Raw genomic sequence first — 18,558 nt, forward strand, 5'->3', positions numbered from 1 at the left:
GCACCGCCCCCGCCGCGAAGCCGCCCGTCCTCGCGGGAGCCGCAGCCCGCGCCGCCGCCGCTCGGCTCGCCGCCGCTCGGCTCGCCGTTTGGCTCCGCGGCGCGCATCGCTCCCGTCGCCGCGGTGGGCGGCGGGGCGGAGCTCGATGTCTGCGCCGCCGCCGCCCCGGCCGCCGGCCCCGTTGCGTTTCGCGCAGAGAGTGGCGACGCCGCGGAGAGGGCGGCGGAGGCGTTGGCCGCCGCTGCCTCGACCGAGGTGTGAGCTCGCAGGGACAATCCGCTTCGTTGTGCCGCTCCGAGTCGCCTCTCCCTCCCCGGGCTAGCGTCCGCGCTCCGCGGCCCGAATCTACATGCACGCCGCTTGCCCAACACGCCTCGCGCATGGCCAGTACATGGGTGGCCATCGTTTGGAGATACCACCACGCACGTGGAAGGGGGGCACCCGCGCAGGAGAGCCGGGCGAGAAGCCAGGGGGGAGAGAATATCCACATGGCATGTGCGCACGTCGCGCCCACAGGGGCAGCTGTTTCTAGTTTGTATACGCGTATCGGTCGGTCGTTTCCTTAATCCTTATTATATGTGCTCTCTCTGCACGCCGGTGCAGAGACGTTCTGTGAAGACCAGCGCACAGCGCCATAGGACGTGTTTTCTTCTCAATAACAAGGCTGTGAACCGCTCTGTGCGCTGAAGACGAGACACGTTTCACATACGAGAGCTGCAGCCTGGGAGCTGTGGCGCTGGCGGCACGGCTGCGCTCCTGCAGCGCTCCTGTGGGGGGTGCGTCTGGCCGCGACGCTGCCACCGACCGTAGGGAGCGGGGGCGACGCGATGCGCGCTGTGTGGCTGATTCTACTGCTATGGCTGCGAAATAGAGAGGCTATGGGGCAAGTGTCAAGTGTGGTCAGGGAGGTGGCTCTAGAGCCGTACGCCAGTGGCAGTGCGAGCGCGGTTGTGCAGTGCGGGGCGCGAGGGCGTTCCTCCACGCGCATCATTGGGCGATGCGGTACTTCTTGGGGACGCCGTCCACCATGAAGGTGACTTCTGTCAGAGCAGGGTCCTTCCATGGGTCGTACGCACTCCCTCCCGCGGCGGTGGGCGCGGCAGCCGCTGGAGGCGCATAGGCTGGCGGTGCAGCCGGGGGGGGCGGCGGATCCGCCGGCCAGGGCGCTGAGTCTCGAGTGGCCTCGCCGGCCGCCGCCGCGCCGCCGCCGCCGGCCTCCGAGCGCTTTGCGAGGTACTCAGCGAAGGATTCCGCCTTGTGGATCGCCTGCTGCTTGCCCTGTGGGTCGTAGACGGTGGGGGCGTGGTCGCGGGTTGCCTCGCCGCCGCCAAAGCCTACGGCGGGAAGGGGACGCTTCCCTGCCGAGGCGCGACGTGGCCGTGCTGCATTGCGCGTCTGTGGCTCTTGCGCATTGCATTGCGGTGGGAGCACACCTTTCCCGCTGTTCATCGTGGCTCCGCTTGCCCTGGCTGTCGCAACACAGCTCCTCGCACCCTGGGTCGCAGCGAGACGAAGTCTTGCCACGCCGGCCAGACCGAGTACCAGGAAGAAGAATCTCATCCCGCACGTGCCACTCGTTTCTCGCGCCCTGGCCGTGTGTCCCGGAGCGTGCAAGAAAGAGAATTCTCCTCGAGCCCTCGGCCGAGTCGGATTGATGGAACACATCACTCGTTGGTCCCTGGTGAGAGCTGACGCGCGTTGGACGGCGTTGCACGGCGCGGGGGCGATTAGCGGCGCTCACCGCGCGACGCTCAGCACCCTCCCTCCGGACTCCGGGTCCGCCAGTTGATTGCGCCTACTTTCATGAGCGTCGACACATGGAGGGCGGCGGCAAGGGCGGTGGCAAGGGTGGTGGCCGTGGCGCACCAGACCCGCTTTGCGCCGCCGCCCTCAACGCCCGATACTCGGTTAGAGCCGGCGGAGCGACGGCGGCAAAGGTGCGGCCGCCGGCGACCTCATACGGTGTCGAGCGCCGTAGAGACGGCCCCGAGAGCCGCCGCCAGGTGTGCCACGACCGCCGCCGCGAGGCTCGTGGCGATGGATGCGCCAGACCCGCTTTGCGCCGCCGCCCTCAACGCCCGATACTCGATCAGAGCCGGCGGAGCGACGGCGGCGGAGACACGGAGTTGCGGCCGCCGGCGACCTCACACGGCGTCGAGCGCCGTAGAGACGGCCTCGAGAGCCGCCACCAGGTGTGCCACGACCGCGGCCGCGAGGCTCGTGGCGATGGATGCGCCAGACCCGCTTTGCGCCGCCGCTTTCAACGCCCGATACTCGATCAGAGCCGGCGGAGCGACGGCGGCAGAGTTGCGGCCGCCGGCGACCTTCCCCTCGACCACGCCGCCGACCCGTCGACAAGCACACGCGGACTGCCATCGAGAAGAAGGAGAAGGAGCGCGGCGCATCCGGAGCCCGCGGGCGCGGCGTGGGCGGGCGCGGGCGCGGGCGGGCGCGCGGGAACCCCGCCAGCGGAGGCGACACAATGCCTCTGGCGGCTCTGCAGGCGGCGCGCGGCGCGCCCCTCGCCGGTCTCCCGCACGCTCCTGAGGGCCGAGAGGGCCGAGAGGCGGGGTTGGTGACCCGGGGGCATGGGCGGTGCGGCCCGCGCCGCGCGCGGGCGCGTGGCAGCCCGTGAGTGCCGAGATCGGGTCTGTGCTTCGACGTAGCATGGGCCCCCGGAGGCCATCTACAGCAGCGGCGAAGTGAGCGTGTTTGTGGTGTTGGTGTGACGTCTGAGCTTGGATCTGTGACTAAAGCCGCTTACCACTGATGGATCCCCACCCGAATAACACACAGTGAGCGCCCCAGCACTTCACTACGCCCTCCGCGCGCAATCGCTAGTGGTGCTTTGTGGCAGCACATTGTGCTTTGTGGCAGCACGGGTGCGGTGCCCGAGACCGGTCGCCGTCCCAAACTGTCACTCCCCTCTCTCCCGGCCGGGGTGGGGCGCGCGCGGGGGCGGCGGGTGTGCGGCGAGTGTGCGGGATGTCTGTGGGCCCGAGAGCGATATGCCATGTCCGCCTTGCGTTGTTTCATAACATCGAAGGCTAAGCTCAAAATAAAAAAGAAACAAGGGCATCCACCACAGACATGACCTCCGAGAGCTCTGCGTCGCCCTCGCCGGACCAGCAGCGCAAGCAGGAGAAGCGCGAGCGCAAGCGAGAAAAGAAGGAGAAGAAGCGCGAGCGCAAGAGGGAGAAGAAGCGCCGGCGCGAGCGCCCGCGCGCAGAGGCGCCGCTCGAGGAGGCGACGGCGGACGTTGCAGGGCGCGAGTTCTGTAGCGCGCTGCGGCTGGGCCACGCCGCGGAGGTCGCGGCGCTGCTGCAGTCGCGGCCGGGCCTGCTCCGGATGCGGATTTGCCTGCCGGGCGAGAGCGAGCTGGTGCGGCTGCTCGCGCCGGCGACGGTGTGGTCGGTGGTGCACGAGGCGGTATTTCGCTGCACCACCACGGGGGAGCGGATGGGTACCACTGCGCTCGCGCGCCTCTCCGAGCGCGGCGCTTTGAGCCTGCAGATCGCACAGCCCGCCACGAGTCGCGTCTCTTCACGGGCAGAGTTGTCGACAGGCGCCGTCGGCGTGCTCGCCTCGGTCCTCCGCAGCTGCGACGACCAGAGCCTCGATGCCTCCCGCCTCGTGCCGACAGACGCCGACGACGCCGCCGACGCCGACGCCGACGTCATCGACGGCCAGTCCCTCAGCGCACACGACGCCGTTCCGCCAAAGCGACGTCGCGCGTCCGTTTCCTCCTCCTCCTCCGCCGCCGCCGCCGCTGCCGCCGCTGCTGCCGGCGGGAGGGCGTCGCTCGACGCGCCTCCGGCGGACTGGCTCGACTCGAGGCTCGACGATTCGCGCGCCGCGCCGCCTCCTCCCAACCAGCGGGCGAGGGTGGTGGAGGAGGCGCCGCTGCACGTGGCCGCCTGGCCGGGCGGCGGTTTTATTTCTCGGCGGATTTGTTCTCTTTTTTCTAGGCGCCGCTGCACGTGGCCGCCTGGCGGGGCAGTCAGCCGGCGGTCGAGATGCTGCTCATCGCAGGCGCAGACCTGCTCGCCCCCTCCGCCGCCTCGGGCCTGCTCCCGGTCCACGTCGCCTGCGACCCCCGCTCGCCCGCCTACCAGCAGGTCCATATCTCCCCATATCTCCCCACATCTCGCTCGCCCGCCTACCAGCAGGTCCATATCTCCCCACATCTCCCCACATCTCGCTCGCCCGCCTACCAGCAGGTCCATATCTCCCCACATCTCCCCACATCTCGCTCGCCCGCCTACCAGCAGGTCCATATCTCCCCACATCTCCCCATATCTCCCCACATCTCGCTCGCCCGCCTACCAGCAGGATCCCCTGTTCACTCTCACTGGTGAAGGAGGGACGAGGGCTCATTGTTCATCGCTCGCCCGCGTGCCGAAAGGGCGACGGGACCTTCCTGCCTTGGCTGCTCCGCAAGATGGGCGAGGTGTGGGGAGATGTGGGGAGATATGGGGAGATGGCTGCTCCGCAAGATGGGCGAGATGGGCGAGGTCGTCGCACCACCCGAGATGACCTGAGATGGCCCGAGATGGACCCGAGAGGGCCCGAGAGGGCCCGAGAGGGCCCGAGAGGACCCGAGAGGACCCGAGAGGACCCGAGAGGACCCGAGAGGACCCGAGGTGGGCGCGCCCCGCCCTTGCCTCCGCCACCCTCGTGCACGCGTGTGTGCGGGGGCATCCACCTCACCTCGCCCCACCTTTAGGCGGACGCGGGCGGCGCCGGTCCGTCCGACGTGGCTGCGCGGCTGCGAGCGGACGTGCCAGCCGCGTTTTGGAGCCGCGGCTGCGACCCGGCACCGCTGGGCATCGCGCCGCCGCCCAGCTCGTACAGCGAGAGGGTGGCTCGGCGGCTGGCGTCGTACCGCGACCTGGATAACCCACTCGGGGAGGGGGAGTACGACTACTAGGGGCGTAGACAGGGATGCCTAAGCTCTCGTGTATGTGTGTGTGTGTCTGTCTGTCTCTTGTGTTGTCTAGGTCTGTCTCTTTCTGAGGTTGTCTGGGTGTCTCTCAGTGAGTTATCTGAGTTGTCGCTCGGGTTGCACATGCAGTCCCTCAGCATCAGCCTCTCGGCGGCAGCCCCAGTTCTTCGTAATCGTATCTCAAGATCTGCAGACCCTTCCTCAAGGAGGAGTACAGTACGGCTCTAGGTCTAGGTGCCGTGTAACCTAACACGAAGGAGTTCTCTAGTATCTATAGCCGAGACTGCGCCGATCATCTGCGAGACGCCGAGAGAAGCGCAAACAGCGAGTTCCTGCCGGGCTGCCCCTTGAGCCTTGTCGCGCCCGGCGCTCGTCCGGATCCTCTCTACCTCTTCGACGGCATGGCCTCTGCGCAGGAGAGCCGGAGACAGTGCACCTGCCGCGACGGTGTGACCATCGATGCGGGTTGCTGCCCGGCGGCATCGGGAACGTGCACTCCTTGCACGTGCCCCACTACAGCCCCTTACTTCATGTGCGTCATTGGCAATGCCGACGACATCGACGACATCGAACTTTGTATCTGCGATTCGACGTCACGGCAGACGGGTCAGACGACCTCGACGACGGCTTGGCATTTGGGGTCGCGGGCCGAGGCACCACCAACTGCTTCGCAACGCCCGACTGCTGCCCTCGTCCCGGCCTCCGACGACGACGGTGCGCCCATCCTCCACACCCCTCGCACTACCCTATGACGACGATGACGCGGTACACCACCGGAGTCCACATGGCTCCACGCCTCATTCTGCTGGAGGCGGACGGCACCCGCGCGGCACTTGAGCTGGACGAGCAGCTGCCGCTCCTACGTCTGATCGAAGAAGCTGAAGTGATGCTGGAGTTGGAGCCACTCGAGGGCAGCCTTCAGTCACGGCTTGGTGCCATCGTTCCGAGACCTGCTGGCCAACGTCCCGTACTCCCGCTCAGCTCTCGCTCCAGCAGCCTCAGGGTCCGCGTAGCGCGTTATGGGTGCGTTGCTTCTTGAGCACTTGAGCACTTGATAGGGCCGATTCCGCATGGTACGGGACCCCTCGATCGTCTCGCCCTCCCTCACTGGTGTGTTCATTGGGGGGGGTCATAACAAACACGGTACAGGATCGAGGTGCACGCTGCCGAGGCAGTGTCGTCCCCCCTCTCCCCGACGGCGATGGCGGTGTGACCGATCGAGCTACAAGAGGAGCTTGTTCAGCAGGATCCGGGATAGTCAGATGCACTACCTCACTGGGCCTGAGACCATCCGCGACAGCATCCCGTCACCGTCTCGGATTTATGTGGGGTCGAACCACTCCGGGATGGGCAAGCCCATCACTTCACAAAATTTTGTTTGTTAAATTTTTTCTTGAACAGTGTCGGTTGATAGCTGGGTAGCGGGGGGACCCGCCGGAGACTGGTTACTGATAAAAACGAGGGTTTTGTTTGTCGTGCGGGCGCAATTCTTTTTTTGAGAGCGCCTTCGTCTTTTGGCGCCGGCGGGCGCTCTGAGAGGGCGCGCCAAGAAATCACAAGATGAGCGCGCGGGCGGGAGAGATTACTCTAGAGTCTCCACACACTCGCCGTCCGCAACTGACTCGCCCCAGTCGTGCAGCGCGTCCGCATCCAAAGGGTGAGCCCAGCCAGCCCACCTCGGCGTTAAATTCTTTTCGCTTTGCTTTAGTGTCTGTCCAGCGTCCATACCGCGTTGGTGTCCAGTCCGAGCCTGGCTGTTCTTCACCTTCCTACATACATACATGCCAGTGCGGCCAGTCCCGTCCGTTGTTGTGCGAGGCCGCATTTTCTTGTTCGATCATTTTCAGAAAGAAAGAAAACAGACAAGCCAAGGGAAGGAGGGACATTTTCATCGCCGCGAATTCTCTCAGGATTTCTTTTTGGTACTCTCCCTAAAGCCTAATGAACTATTCAAGTCTTGAATCTTCTTGAATAGTGTGGGGGGTCTCCTATTCAGACCTGAATGGGAGAGCTGCGGGCCCAATCAGCTCATTCAGTTCTAATCAAGACACTCCTTGATTCTTCGTATCTTAGCCAAGATAAGAATTTACGGACAACTCTCTCTCTCACAGCAGACAGGCTCGACACAGGCGCGGACGGCAAAGCGCACACTAAGTCCACCCGCACGGCCGAACACGGACCGCGAGACCGCTGACACCGCAAGCTAGACGGTTTGCTACCTATACGGATTGCTGCCCCGCCGATGTCTCGTGGCCGACGTCGCCACCGTCGTCGTCGCCGCCGCCGCCGCGGACCGTCCGTTCGAAGAGGCCGCCAACGGCGCGGCAGACGAGGCTCATCCAACGGCGGAGGTCCACCCTTGCCCGGGCCGGAGTCGCGCCGAGGCCCTTAGCCAAGAGCACCAGCGACACCTACGGAGGGGCTCGCGGGCGTCACGCGGGGGAAATCGGCGCGGAGAACGCCCTCCGCCGCCGCGCGCCTCGTGGTGGCGCCCCGGGTAGCACGATTTCGCCAGGTCCTTGTAGAGGCCTCCGGCGATGAGCTCCTGCGGTGCATTGGAAGGAGAGGTGGAGGGCATGGGTACGGCGGGATGGCCGCGCCTCTTAGAGAGTCGCTCTCCTGCGGCGTGGTTTCAAAGAAGCGCGAGAAGGGCACGCCGCCCTTTTCGGGGTCGTTCTCGTGCGCCATCACGATCGGCAGCCTGTCCTCGCGCGCCTGCCTGACCTGCCCTGCCAGCCGCTCGTCGCTGACGAAGGTATCCTCGTTGAGGTAGAGCAGCATGTGGGTCGCGTCACCAGCACGGCGCGGCGCCGAGCGGCGCATGATACTGGAGAAGCGGCCCGAAGCCCGGGATGCGACAGAGCCGCGGTCCTCGGCCGTGGAGACGGTGAGGCCGGCGAAGGCGGCGGCGAGCTCGTTGGCCAGATCCACCGACCCCGCGTTGGCCGGCGAGGCCCAGAGCGTCACGGGCTTCGCAAGGGCGAACGAGTGGATGCGCGGCTCACCCGGCACGTAGAGGCCGACGGCGTCCTGCCCGACGTAGTCGGGCGAGCAGAGGAGCACCGCCTGTGGGTGTGCAAAGCGGGAACGTCCAGATACTGGAGGGAGAGGGGCGCGGTGTATGAACTAACGGCGCCTCGACGATGGTCTTCAGCGAGACGCGCTGGAACTCCTCGATGCGATACCACGTCGTCTGCGTCCGGCCCTGGTCAAAGATGTCCGACTGCAGTTCGTCGGGGCATTCGTCGCGCAGCGCCTGCAGCGTCCCGCCGCCCTTGGCCGGGTCCGCTTCTTGCACGAGGACGAGCGGCTTGCTCTGCTCGAGCGTCGCGTGGATCTCTCGGAGGCAGTTCTGGTGGCGCGCACGGACAAGCGAAGGGTGAGCCGCGGGGAGTATCGAGGGGGGGCTCGGCGGCTCGCGCTGCTTTGGGGAGGCGTGGCCGGGCGGCGTGCGAGCGCCGGTGAGCGGAAGTAGCCCTGCGAGAGGAAGAAGAGAATCATTTGCGTGCGCCGGATGTACTCCTCGAGCGCCCCGATGTCTTTGAGATCATCGACCTACAGACGAGAGTACAGGACGCGCAGTCAGAGGCGCTGTCTTCCTGTACGCGGCGCGATGAACATGCGTGCGCGCGTCGAGAAAGACTTTGATGCCTGGCAGCAGCAGCTGCAGCTCGCTCTTGATGACTCCGACGGTGTCTTGACCAGTCGACCTATTCAGGGCCAGGGGTGCCTCATGCGCGGTTCGGACTCTTCCCTCCGCAGCTGTGATTCACCAAATGTGCGAGAGGAAGAGGTGCCAGGCGAGGCCCCGCGCGAGGGTGAGTTCGGGCGGCTGCTTGGTGGAGACAAGGCGGATCGTTGGGACCTTGGCGGTGCGGCGGGCGGCGACGACGGCGCCGGCGAGGGAGACCAAGAGCGCGACTCCGGCGAGGCCGATCATCGTGCTGACGATCGGGTTAAGCTTGCTGAAACCGAATACGGCAGAGGCATCATCGGTTCCGGAGCGCTCCACGATGCGGAGGAAGATGGTGGTCCAATTGGCGCCGAGGAAGAAAAGGAGGAGGATGAGGCTCATTGCGACGGCGAGGACAGAATCCTCGACACGCTTGTACGGCTTGGTGGCGGCGACGAGCGCGACATAGCAGGAGCAGATGAGCGTTGCCACCACGAGCCGAAGCAAGGCGTTCTCCTCCGGGATCAGCAGCACGAATCCCGTCAGCACGAGCTTGCGCGCCAGCTCCAACGCCTCCCACCAGTAAAAGGTCGTTTTGTACTCCCGATGTAGGAAGGCGGTCGCTCGCGTCAGCGCCGTCGGCGTCTTGGCCTGCAGCGGCTTGTGGCAAGCGAAGAGGAGCGCCGTGAACAGGACCAGCGAACCGACGGGCCATACGACGATGAAACCGATGGCGAGGTCGGTGATAGACTTGTGATCCTCGGTGTAGCACTCGACGCTCGCGTCCAGCCGCATGTAGAAGACCTGCCGCAGCGACTTGCCGGGCGGAGAGATGGTGTAGGCCTATCAGCAGCAGACCGCGAGGACTGAGGGTGGTGTGTGTGCGACGGCGGTCATCAGCTGGAGGCGCCTGACAACTCCACGCGCGGAAGATGGAGGCGCTGATGGAAGGCACAAAGCAGAAGACGAGCACGAGACCGGCCGGCGTGAGGTCGAGGAGGCCGAGGGCCGCCAGTGCGTACCACGGCCTCGCGTGCGGCGCCGGGGCGGCGCGCCAGGGGTGGAGCCGCAGGCTTACTCCCGCGATCATTAGCAGCGCTATGAGGGCGACGGGCGAGAGAGCGATGGCGAGCAGCCGCAAACCGTAGCCGAGGCACTGCTGTGGCAAGAAAAGTCCCGACCAGTCGATGGAGACGGCGTCGGCTACTGCGTCGGTCCAGCCAGTGTACTCTGGAGGCAGACGCGTGGAGTAGGTGGTGGACAAGACGGTGACAATCTGGTAGAAGCCAAATAGTATCTTGGTCTTGGCCGTGAGGCCGATCGCGATGCACCAGTAGACGGCACGGTCCGCGAGGCGAAGCAGACGGCCGATGCAGCGCTTCTCCCGCCACTCTGTCATGCTGTAGCAATACGCCGCGAGGCCGCACGCGGCGCAGAGGCCGAAGACGACAGCGGCGATGCCACCCGCCGCCGCGCCGCGCGGAGCGCACTCCTTGCACGCGTCGCCGTCGGCGAGGTAGTGATTATCCGCGACGCAGAGCTGGCACTCGGGGCCGTTGAAGTCCAAAGCGCAGTACGCGTCCGAGCCTGCCTCCACCGTCCTCCGGCGGCGAGAGGCCTCTCCCGGCTCGCTGCCGGCGCATCGCGTCTTTCCGGCGCTGTCATTGCCACCAAAGCGGCGGCACTCTGTCAGCACGGCGGAGGAGGGGCGCGCGCGCCAGAAGCCGCGCGGGAGGACGAGGGTCTCGAGGGTGGTATTGTCCGGGCAGGTAGCGTTCGTCGGGCAGGGCTTGCAGTACTCGGTTGGGGACCTGAAGATGTCGGTCGGGTCGGCAGTCGCGTTCCGCAGGTAGTAGCCATCCATGCAAAACGAGCAGGTGACGCTGCCGTTGACCGAGCTGAGGGGGTGAGGGCACGGGACGCAAAGGCCCTGGCCAACGTTGGCGGCGTAACGGCCAGCCTCGCACTCGTCGCACGCGTCGCTGCCTGCCTTCGACGAGGTGCCGGGAGGGCAGGGCTCGCACTTGGTCTGCCCCTCCTTGACGGCGAAGGTGCCAGGCGAGCACGGCGTCGGATCGATGCTGCCCGTGGAGCAGGCGCTGCCGGCGGGACAGGCCTTGCACTCGCCCGCGTCGGCGAGGTCGGTCGCGTTCGCGTAAGTGCCGGAAACGCAGGGAAGCGCCGCCGCCGCGCCAACAGCGCAGTAGTGACCCGGCAAACACGCCTTGCACTCCGTCTTGCCGGTCTCGTCCTGGTACATGCCGCCGGCGCAGGGCGTGCACTCGCCCTGCCCGTACGCGTCCGTGTACGACCCCTTGGCGCACACCGACTGCTCGGTGGAGCCGGCGGCGGCGAAGTGGCCCGGAACGGCGTCGGTGCACTCGCTCGCGGCGGTGAGGTTTGTGGCGTTCGAGTACGACCCGGCGGAGCAAGCAAGGGGGGCGTCCGCGGTCCCTCTCGGGCAATAGCGGCCAGCAACGCAGGGCAGCGGCTCATAGGTCGCCTCTGTGGGGCATTGGGAGCCAGCGGGGCAGCTGCCAGCGCAGTTGCTGCTCGACTGGTACTTTGGGTCGGCCGAGCCGAGGAGGCCGGCGGCGCAGGCGAAGGGGAAGTCCTGCTCGACGGGCAGCAGCGGCAGCTGGTAGAGGCTCTTGCCGAGGAGGGAGGCGTCGCCTTTCCAGCGCTCCTCGGGGTCCCAGTTGCACGGCTGCACCTTGGTGGCTGGCTGGCAGTACCACGGCGGCTGGCCAATGTCAGTGTCGTTGACGACAGTGAGCGCGCAATTGTCGCGGTGCTTGAGGCAATCCTCCTGCTCGTTCGAGTTCTGTCGATATGCGCACGCCTCCCGGTACACCTCGCAGCGCGCGTTTGGCAGCCAGCGGCCGGCCGGGGCGGGGAGGGTGTAGGAGACCTCGCCAGCGAGAAGGAAGATGGAGCTGCCCTGACCCTCTGGTGCAGAGCAGCCGCTGATGAGGCTACTATCGCTCAGGGAGGTGCTCCCGCCCGCCGAGTAGAGGCCGCCACCAGACAGAGCAGAGCAGCCGCTGATGAGGGTGCCGTCGCTCAGGGAGGTGCGCCCACCCGCCGAGTAAAGGCCGCCGCCAGACTCTGTGGCGATGCAGTTGGAGATGGTAGAGCGGGCCAGGGTGGCTGAGCCCGACTCCACGTAAACTGCTCCGCCTCGCCTGGCACGGCAGTTGGAGATGGTGCAGTCGGTCACGTTGAGGTCGGAGTCCCACGTGTATGTCGCTCCGCCGTCCTGCCAGGGGAGGCGCGTGAGGCCTTGAGGGGCCGCAGGCACGATGGGAGGCGCGCGAGCGGCGGTGACTCCTTGCCTTGTCTTGAGCCTACTCACCTCTTCTTGGCGGTGTGGCGCTGCAAGGAAGCGGCTAGCTCTACGCGGCGCACCTCGCCAGCCGAGCAGCCCGTCACCTTCGAGCTGGTTATCGAGACCGCACCGCTGTCATCCGCGTAGACGACGCCGCCTTTTCCGTGGACGATGCTGCCCTCCGCGTAGACGACGCCGCCGTACTGCGGTTGCGAGGAGAGAGCGGGGTGAGGCAGCCGTGTCCCTCTCTATCTCTCGCCTCGCTGCCGCGCGGCACTGCAGGCGGCTAGGCTCTACACGGCGCACCTCGCCAGCCGAGCAGTTCGTCACGGTCGAGCCGATTATTGAGACCGCACCGATTCTCACCGCGTAGACGACGCCGCCGTTCTGCGGTTTCGAGGAGAGAGCGTGGTGAGGCAGCCGTGGCCCTCTCTACCGCTCGACCCGCTGCCGTGCGGCGCTGCAGGGGTAAGGCTAGCTCTACGCGGCGCACCCGAGCAGAGCAGCCCGTCACGTGCGAGCCGATCAGCGAGACCGCACCGCTGTGAGACGCGTAGACGACGCCGGCGAACTGTGATTGCAAGGAGAGAGTGGGATGAGGCCAGCCGTGTCCCTCTCTATCTCTCGCCCCGCTGCCGTGGGGCGTTGCTGGAGTGCGGCTAGCTCTGCGAGGCGCACCTCGCCAGCTGAGCAGCCAGTCACGGCCGAACCGATTAGCGAGACCGCACCGCTTTCCGTCGAGTAGATGACGCCGCCGAACTGCGGTTGCGAGGAGAGAGCGGGGTGAGGCAGCCGTGGCCCTCTCCATCTCACTCTCGCCCTGCTGCTGTCCGGCACTGCTCTACGCGGCGCACATAGCGAGCAGCAGAGCAGCTCGTCACGTTCGATCCGGTTAACGAGACCGCACCGCTTCCCATCGAATTATAGACGACGCCGCCGGACTGCGGTTGCGAGGAGAGAGCGGGGTGAGGTAGGCGAGGCCCTCACTATCTCTCGCTGCCGAGAAGCGCTGCTGGGCGGCCGCTGGCTCTACGCGGCGCACCCACTGAGCCGAACAGCCCGTCACGTCTGAGTCGATTATCGAGACCGCGCCGCTGCCCTCCGCGTAGACGACGCCGCCGTACTGCGGTTGCGAGGAGGAACGGGGTGAGGCAGCCGTGGCCCTCTCCATCTCACGCCCCGCTCGGCGCTGCTTGAGGCGGCTAGCTCTACGTGGCGCACAACGTCAGCCGAGCAGCTCGTCACGGTCGAGCCGATTATCGAGACCGCACCGCTCTTATGCGCGTAGACGACGCCGCCGTACTGCGGTTGCGAGAAGAGAGCGGGGTGAGGCAGCCGTGGCTCTCTCTATCTCTCGCCCCACTGCCGTGCGGCGTTGCAGGGATGCGGCTAGCTCTACGCGGCGCACTTTAGCAGAGCTGTTTCTCACATCCGAGCCGATAATCGAGACCGCACCGCTGTTCTGATACACCCAGACGAGGCCGCCCTCCTGCGATTGCAAGGAAAGAGGGGGGGGGGGGGGGGGGGAAGCCATGTCACTCTCTATCTCTCTCCCCGCTGCCGTGCGGCGCTGCAGGGAGGCGGCTAGCTCTACGCGGCGCACAGAAGCAGAGCAGCCCGACACCTTCGAGCTGATTATCGAGACCGCACCGCTGTCCCACGCGGCGACGACGCCGCCGTGCTGCGGTTGCGAGGAGAGAGCGGGGTGAGACAGACGTGCCCTCTATTTCTCGCCCCGCTGCCGAGCGGCACTGCTGGAGGCGGCTAGCTCTACGCGGCGCACATTGTTGGTGTAAAGGTTCGCCCTCCCGTTGACGAGGGTCAGCCCCCGCAGGGTGAGGCTGCAGCCGCCCTCGAGGGAAAAGAGCCCGGTCAATCCCTGACCGTCGAGCGTCGCGCCCTCGCCGCTGCTGGCGATGGCCACCTTGATGTTGGAGGTGCACTCGATCGGGTATTTCAGTTTGAAGTCCACACTGGGCGGCAGGTAGATTGAGATGTTGGCAGCAGCCCCAACAATCAGGGAGCGGAGATCGTCCTCGCTCGCCGCGGCGAAATCAAAGCCGGGGACGGCCGGCGGTCGTGGGGGAGCGGACGGGGGGGGCGGTCGCGATGGCGGTGGCGGCGGTGATGGGATCTGATATTCAGCCGCAAGCCGAACGTCGCCGAAGTCGCCATTATGGCCCCCAACTACCACCCAATACTGCTCGCCTTCGGTGAGCTGCAGTCCTGTGATGCGAGAGCAGACCTCGTTGACGTCCCCGCCGCCGTTGCATGCCACCTGCGTGAGCGTGTCGCAGCTTCCCGTGAAGATGGACAGGTCGGTATCGACGTCTGTGTCAGCCGAGCAGGTATGCAGCTCGAGGGGAAACGTGCGCACGTTGGTGAGGCGCAGCCAGACGACGCTGCCGGTCGCGGTGAAAGATGTTCCTGGGCACTGAGAGCTATTATATGCGCTTGGATCGATTGGGTCCAATTCGAAAAAGGCGGTCCGATCGAAGGGCATGGCGTTCTCGCAGCCACTGCCGGGCGGTGGCGGCGATCGCGGCGACGGCGACAGCGCACTTGATGGGAGCAGCGCGGTGAGAAGCCACGCGCCGCGGCACAACCCCGTCCGGCACCGCACGAGGCGCCCTTTGCTCCTCCGCCCCGAGGCCGCACCGAAGCGCGGCGGCCACCACTCGCACAGCCGCACGCCGCACGCTCCGAGCAGCAGGAGGACGGCCCACAACAGCTGCTGGGCGCGGTCAGGCGCGGAAGAGGGCTCGCGCATGAATGGACAAAAGGGAGTGGGCAGGCCGTTGGAGAGCTCCGCGGCCGGCGGGTCCGCGGACGGCTTGTCGGTCTTGTTGGGTTTGCGCGAGGCAGGCGTTGTGAGAGCGAGCGTCGGGTGTTCGGTCTGGGGTGGCTCGATGAGGATATTGGTGCGGTTGCGCGTGTTGATGAACGGGTCCCCGCGGCCAGCAGGCGGGCGAGCGGCGGCGTTCGAGGGCGTCGCGTCGAGCATGACGGCGTGCAAGAAGGCGGCGGAAATCCTGGGCTCAATCCCCAGGGTGGGCGACGGCTAGCGCATCACACCCTCCTCTCCTTAAAATCCCTGTGTGGTGGCGGCGTGCCGTTCTCCCATCCCTCCCTTGGGTTGTGTGTTTTCTTTCTTTCTTTCTTTAAGGGCACGAAAAATAAAAATCTAAAGCGGGGAGAGAGACCAAATGAGAGGTGTTGCCGAATCGATGATCGAACAGACCGGCAATGATCGGGATCGGGAAGAAAGAAAGAAAGAAACAGCCATGTGTTGTTTTTTTTTCTGCCTTCCCCGCTGCACCTCGATAGAGGCTGCGCCCCGTGTAGGCGAGCGGGGCGCCCTGTGTGTTGCACATGAACGGATCCCTAGCTGTGAACAAGCACAACCTCCTCGAGGCGCTGCGCGGCGCGCTCTCGGCCGACGCGGCTGTGCGCGTGCCGTACGAGGCGGCGCTTGCAGCATGGGAGGCGGCGCCGGGCTACGCGACGGCGCTGCTCAGCGTGTACGAGAGTCCTCCTGCGGGATGCGGCGGCGCGGAGCGGCTGCTCGCAGTGCTCTGCCTCAAGGCGGCGGTCGGCCGCCGCTGGAACGAGCGCCGGTCCGGAGAACCCGCCATCTCGGACGCCGAGAAGGCGGAGGTTCGAGCCCGGCTGCTGCCCGCCACCGACGAGCGCGAGCCCGCGCTGGCGTCGCAGCTTGTGCTGACGGCCGCTACCATCGCCCGGCTGGAGGGCCTCGCCGCCTGGCCCGCGCTGCTCCCCGCCCTCACCGCCTCGTGCACTCGGCCGGCGCCGCTCGACGCGGCGCGAGGGCTGTCTGCCCTGTACCGCGTGGTCAAGCTGCAGGCGTCGCGCCGGCTGCTCGCGCACCGCAAGGCCTTCTTCGCGCTGTCGGAGCAGCTGCACGCCCCGCTGGCCAGCCTGCGCACATCGCATGCCCGCGCGCTGCTCGGACGCGTCCAGCCACTGCTCGGCGGTCCAGCAGACCAGCCGATCGCGGGCAGCGGCGCCGGCGGAGAGGCGTGCGCGCTGCTCGCCATCAAGACGGAGCGGCAGCTGCTGCTGCATGGGTACGCGCGCGCACACGCATCGCAGGCTCGTGGATGCAACCGAGATGCCGCCCAGATGCCTGCGATATACGGAGTCAATGCCATCCATTTGTGATGAGTTTGTCTCAATCGTCCACAAGGCGGCCCTCGCCTCTGTCCGTGATTTCGTGGAGCTCGCCGCCGCCGCCTCCTCCGCCGAGCTTGCGTTGCGCCGCGCTCTTGATGCGTGTCCGCTGGCGCCGACCGCCGGCGCCGCTGCCGCCACGGCGGATGCGTTGCTCACGGCGGACGCGCTGCTCAAAGTTGCCCTGGTCGCCGCAAAGTCACTGGTGGAGGTGCAGGAGGTGCGATTCTCTCCCCCTCTCTCCCCATGCCTCCCCCTCTCTCGCTGGTCGAGGTCCAGGAGGAGCCACCCCCCTCGCCCTCGCCCCGTGCGTCGCCCGTGACGTGTCCCCGACCCGCGCGACATGGCCCCGACGCGCCCACGACACGTCCGGGACATGTCCATGGACATGTCCCCGCAGGTGCAGCCACTCGCCCTCGCCTCGTGCGTCGGGCGCGCGCTCGCCGTAGCCGCCTCAGAGCTAGGCTCGCGCCCCTTCTCCGCCGGGTCCGCCGACGGCTCCGAGAAGCTCCTCGTCCGGCTCACCACCCTCCTCCGCAACGTCGTCTGCTGCGCTAGCTACGCTGCGGCGGCGCCGGGCGCGCACAGGCCGCACGGCCGCCCGCCGGCGCCGGAGGCCGTGGCGTGCGAGGCGGCGAGACCGCTCCCTCCATGAGGGAGAAGAAGAAGTGCGTCGCCAGCAGTGCACTCGCTCTTAGGTGGCCGTCCGCTCGTTCGTCCTCTCGTCCGGCCTCGCGTCGGTCGTCCACTCGCTAGTGACGCGCGCGCTTCCGCTCGGCGAGGCGGGAGATAGCCGAGAGGCAGCCGAGAGGCAGCCGAGAGGCAGCCGAGAGGGCGGCCGAGAGGCAGCCGAGAGGGCGCCGAGAGACAGCCGAGAGACTAGCCGAGAGGCAGCCAAGAGGGAGCCGAGAGGGAGCCGAGGTGCAAGCGAGGTGGCCGAGAGTAGGCGGAGCTGCTCGAGTACGCGGACGACCCGGAGGCGTCGGCGGTGTGAGAGGCGATGTGGCACTAACTCTTTATGTGACGTGTCATCGTTCGCTCCAAGGCGTGGGTGTGGGAGGAGGCGGCCTCGAGGGAGGGGGCGAGTCTGCGCCGCTGCGCCGAGCGGTGCGTCTCTTCGCTCGCCGAGCAAGCCGCAGCTCGCGCGGCGGTGCAAGCGGTGCAACCAAGGCCACTTGTGGTGCAGCATCAGCTGACGTCAATCTGACACAACAGGTGCAAGACTGCGGTGCAACCAAGGCCAGTTGTGGTGCAGCATCAGCTCTGACGTCAATCTGACACAACAGGTGCAAGACTGCGGTGCAACCAAGGCCAGCATCAGTTCTGATCCTTCATGTCACAACAGGTGCAAGCCGCGGTGCACGCCGCGGCCAACGAGGCTGCTGCTGCGGGGCTGGCAAGTTGCGAGGCGGTGCTACGGCTGGACGGCTGCTACGCCGCCCTCGCGATGGTGCACCCATCCCCTACCCCCACGGTACCCGAACCCACCATCCCCTACGGTCAATCTCGGTCAATCTCAGGTTCACGGGCCGGCCGAGGCGGACTCACTCTGCGCCGTCGTCAGCGCTCTGCAGACGCACTGCTCCGCTGCGCCGCCAGACAGTGCCCACTTGCTGCGCCGCCGCGCCGCGTCGCTGCTGGGGCACTCCCTCTCTGCTCCGGAGCTGGTCAAGAGAGCGGCGCACGAGCAGGCAGCCGAGGAGCGCTCCCTGAGCCCTCCACATGCGCACTCCTTAGGTCCGGACATCCGCGCACGAGCAGGCCTCCATCGAGGGCTGGTACACGCTTCTGGGCATGCTGCTGCAGGACCCGCATCCCGGCGTCTCCCTCACCGCCGCCATCGCGATACGCAGACTCATCGAGGCGTCCGACGCCCGCCCGGCGCACGCCTCCCCTCCGGACCAGCCACTCCTACGTCCTCGCCACCTTTGAATCAGGCCTCCGACGCCGTGCCGCGCACGCCGCCGCTCGACGAGAGTTGCGCGCCGGCGGCGCCGCCTCTCCGCCGTCTCGCGCGAGTGACTCTGGTGCCGAGATGACCCGAGATCACCCGAGATCACCCGAGATCACCCGAGATCACCCGAGATCACCCGAGATCACCCGAGATCACCCGAGATCACCCGAGATCACCCGAGATCACCCGAGATCACCCGAGATCACCCGAGATCACCCAAGCTGCTCCTCGCCCGACGCTCTCTCAGCCCTGGCCTTAAGCTTCGGCTCTTCCGCCCCTGCTCTGAGTGGCTGGAAGCGTCTCGGAGCCGTCCCGGAAGGTGCTCTCATGCCCCGCCATCTCTCGCCATCTCCCGTCCCTGCAGGTGCCCGTGCTTCGCCTCGCCCTGAGCGCGCGCGAGGTGCGAGCCTCGCGCGAGCCTGCTCGCTCTCGGCGCGAGAGATCGGCGCGAGATCACGTCGAGATCG

The 18,558-nt window shown here is 66.8% G+C and overlaps 4 protein-coding genes across 4 annotated transcripts in view; 3 read left to right on the forward strand and 1 right to left on the reverse strand.

Moving 5' to 3' along the window:
- The window catches only part of EMIHUDRAFT_112905 (hypothetical protein), a gene marked incomplete at both ends in the record, with an annotated part of 1,637 nt that extends 1,376 nt beyond the window's left edge, over positions 1–261 (forward strand). The window contains one exon of the mRNA XM_005783662.1: positions 46–261. Coding sequence (XP_005783719.1) covers positions 46–261 — 216 coding nt within the window. The remainder of the gene's footprint in view (positions 1–45) is intronic.
- Positions 262–3,090: 2,829 nt separating this feature from the next.
- EMIHUDRAFT_468228 (hypothetical protein) lies at positions 3,091–4,930 on the forward strand (the record flags this gene model as incomplete). The annotated part of the gene is made up of 5 exons (XM_005783663.1): positions 3,091–3,909; positions 3,969–4,118; positions 4,221–4,271; positions 4,406–4,450; positions 4,727–4,930. 5 exons carry the CDS (start codon positions 3,091–3,093, stop codon positions 4,928–4,930), a joined length of 1,269 nt encoding a protein of 422 aa, XP_005783720.1.
- Positions 4,931–7,164: 2,234 nt separating this feature from the next.
- On the reverse strand, positions 7,165–14,950 carry EMIHUDRAFT_112908 (hypothetical protein; the record flags this gene model as incomplete). The annotated part of the gene is made up of 16 exons (XM_005783664.1): positions 7,165–7,356; positions 7,601–8,011; positions 8,073–8,261; positions 8,312–8,500; positions 8,565–8,655; positions 8,719–9,461; positions 9,574–9,894; positions 12,027–12,149; positions 12,253–12,333; positions 12,440–12,517; positions 12,625–12,705; positions 12,989–13,069; positions 13,168–13,248; positions 13,355–13,435; positions 13,571–13,627; positions 14,192–14,950. 16 exons carry the CDS (start codon positions 14,948–14,950, stop codon positions 7,165–7,167), a joined length of 3,558 nt encoding a protein of 1,185 aa, XP_005783721.1.
- Positions 14,951–15,278: 328 nt separating this feature from the next.
- Positions 15,279–17,553, forward strand: EMIHUDRAFT_365066 (importin 11). The gene is made up of 6 exons (XM_005783665.1): positions 15,279–16,357; positions 16,538–16,768; positions 16,836–16,919; positions 17,084–17,116; positions 17,183–17,287; positions 17,483–17,553. Exon 1 carries the CDS (start codon positions 15,319–15,321, stop codon positions 16,126–16,128), a length of 810 nt encoding a protein of 269 aa, XP_005783722.1. The 5' UTR covers positions 15,279–15,318; the 3' UTR covers positions 16,129–16,357; positions 16,538–16,768; positions 16,836–16,919; positions 17,084–17,116; positions 17,183–17,287; positions 17,483–17,553.
- Positions 17,554–18,558: the final 1,005 nt, after the last annotated feature.

This window comes from Emiliania huxleyi, assembly GCF_000372725.1.
Source record: "Emiliania huxleyi CCMP1516 chromosome Unknown EMIHUscaffold_178, whole genome shotgun sequence".
Taxonomy (NCBI): Eukaryota; Haptophyta; order Isochrysidales; family Noelaerhabdaceae; genus Emiliania; species Emiliania huxleyi.

Bases quoted from the DNA above. Each gene is read 5' to 3' on its own strand.
- EMIHUDRAFT_365066 (XM_005783665.1), top strand. From the start codon at position 15,319: ATGAACGGATCCCTAGCTGTGAACAAGCACAACCTCCTCGAGGCGCTG.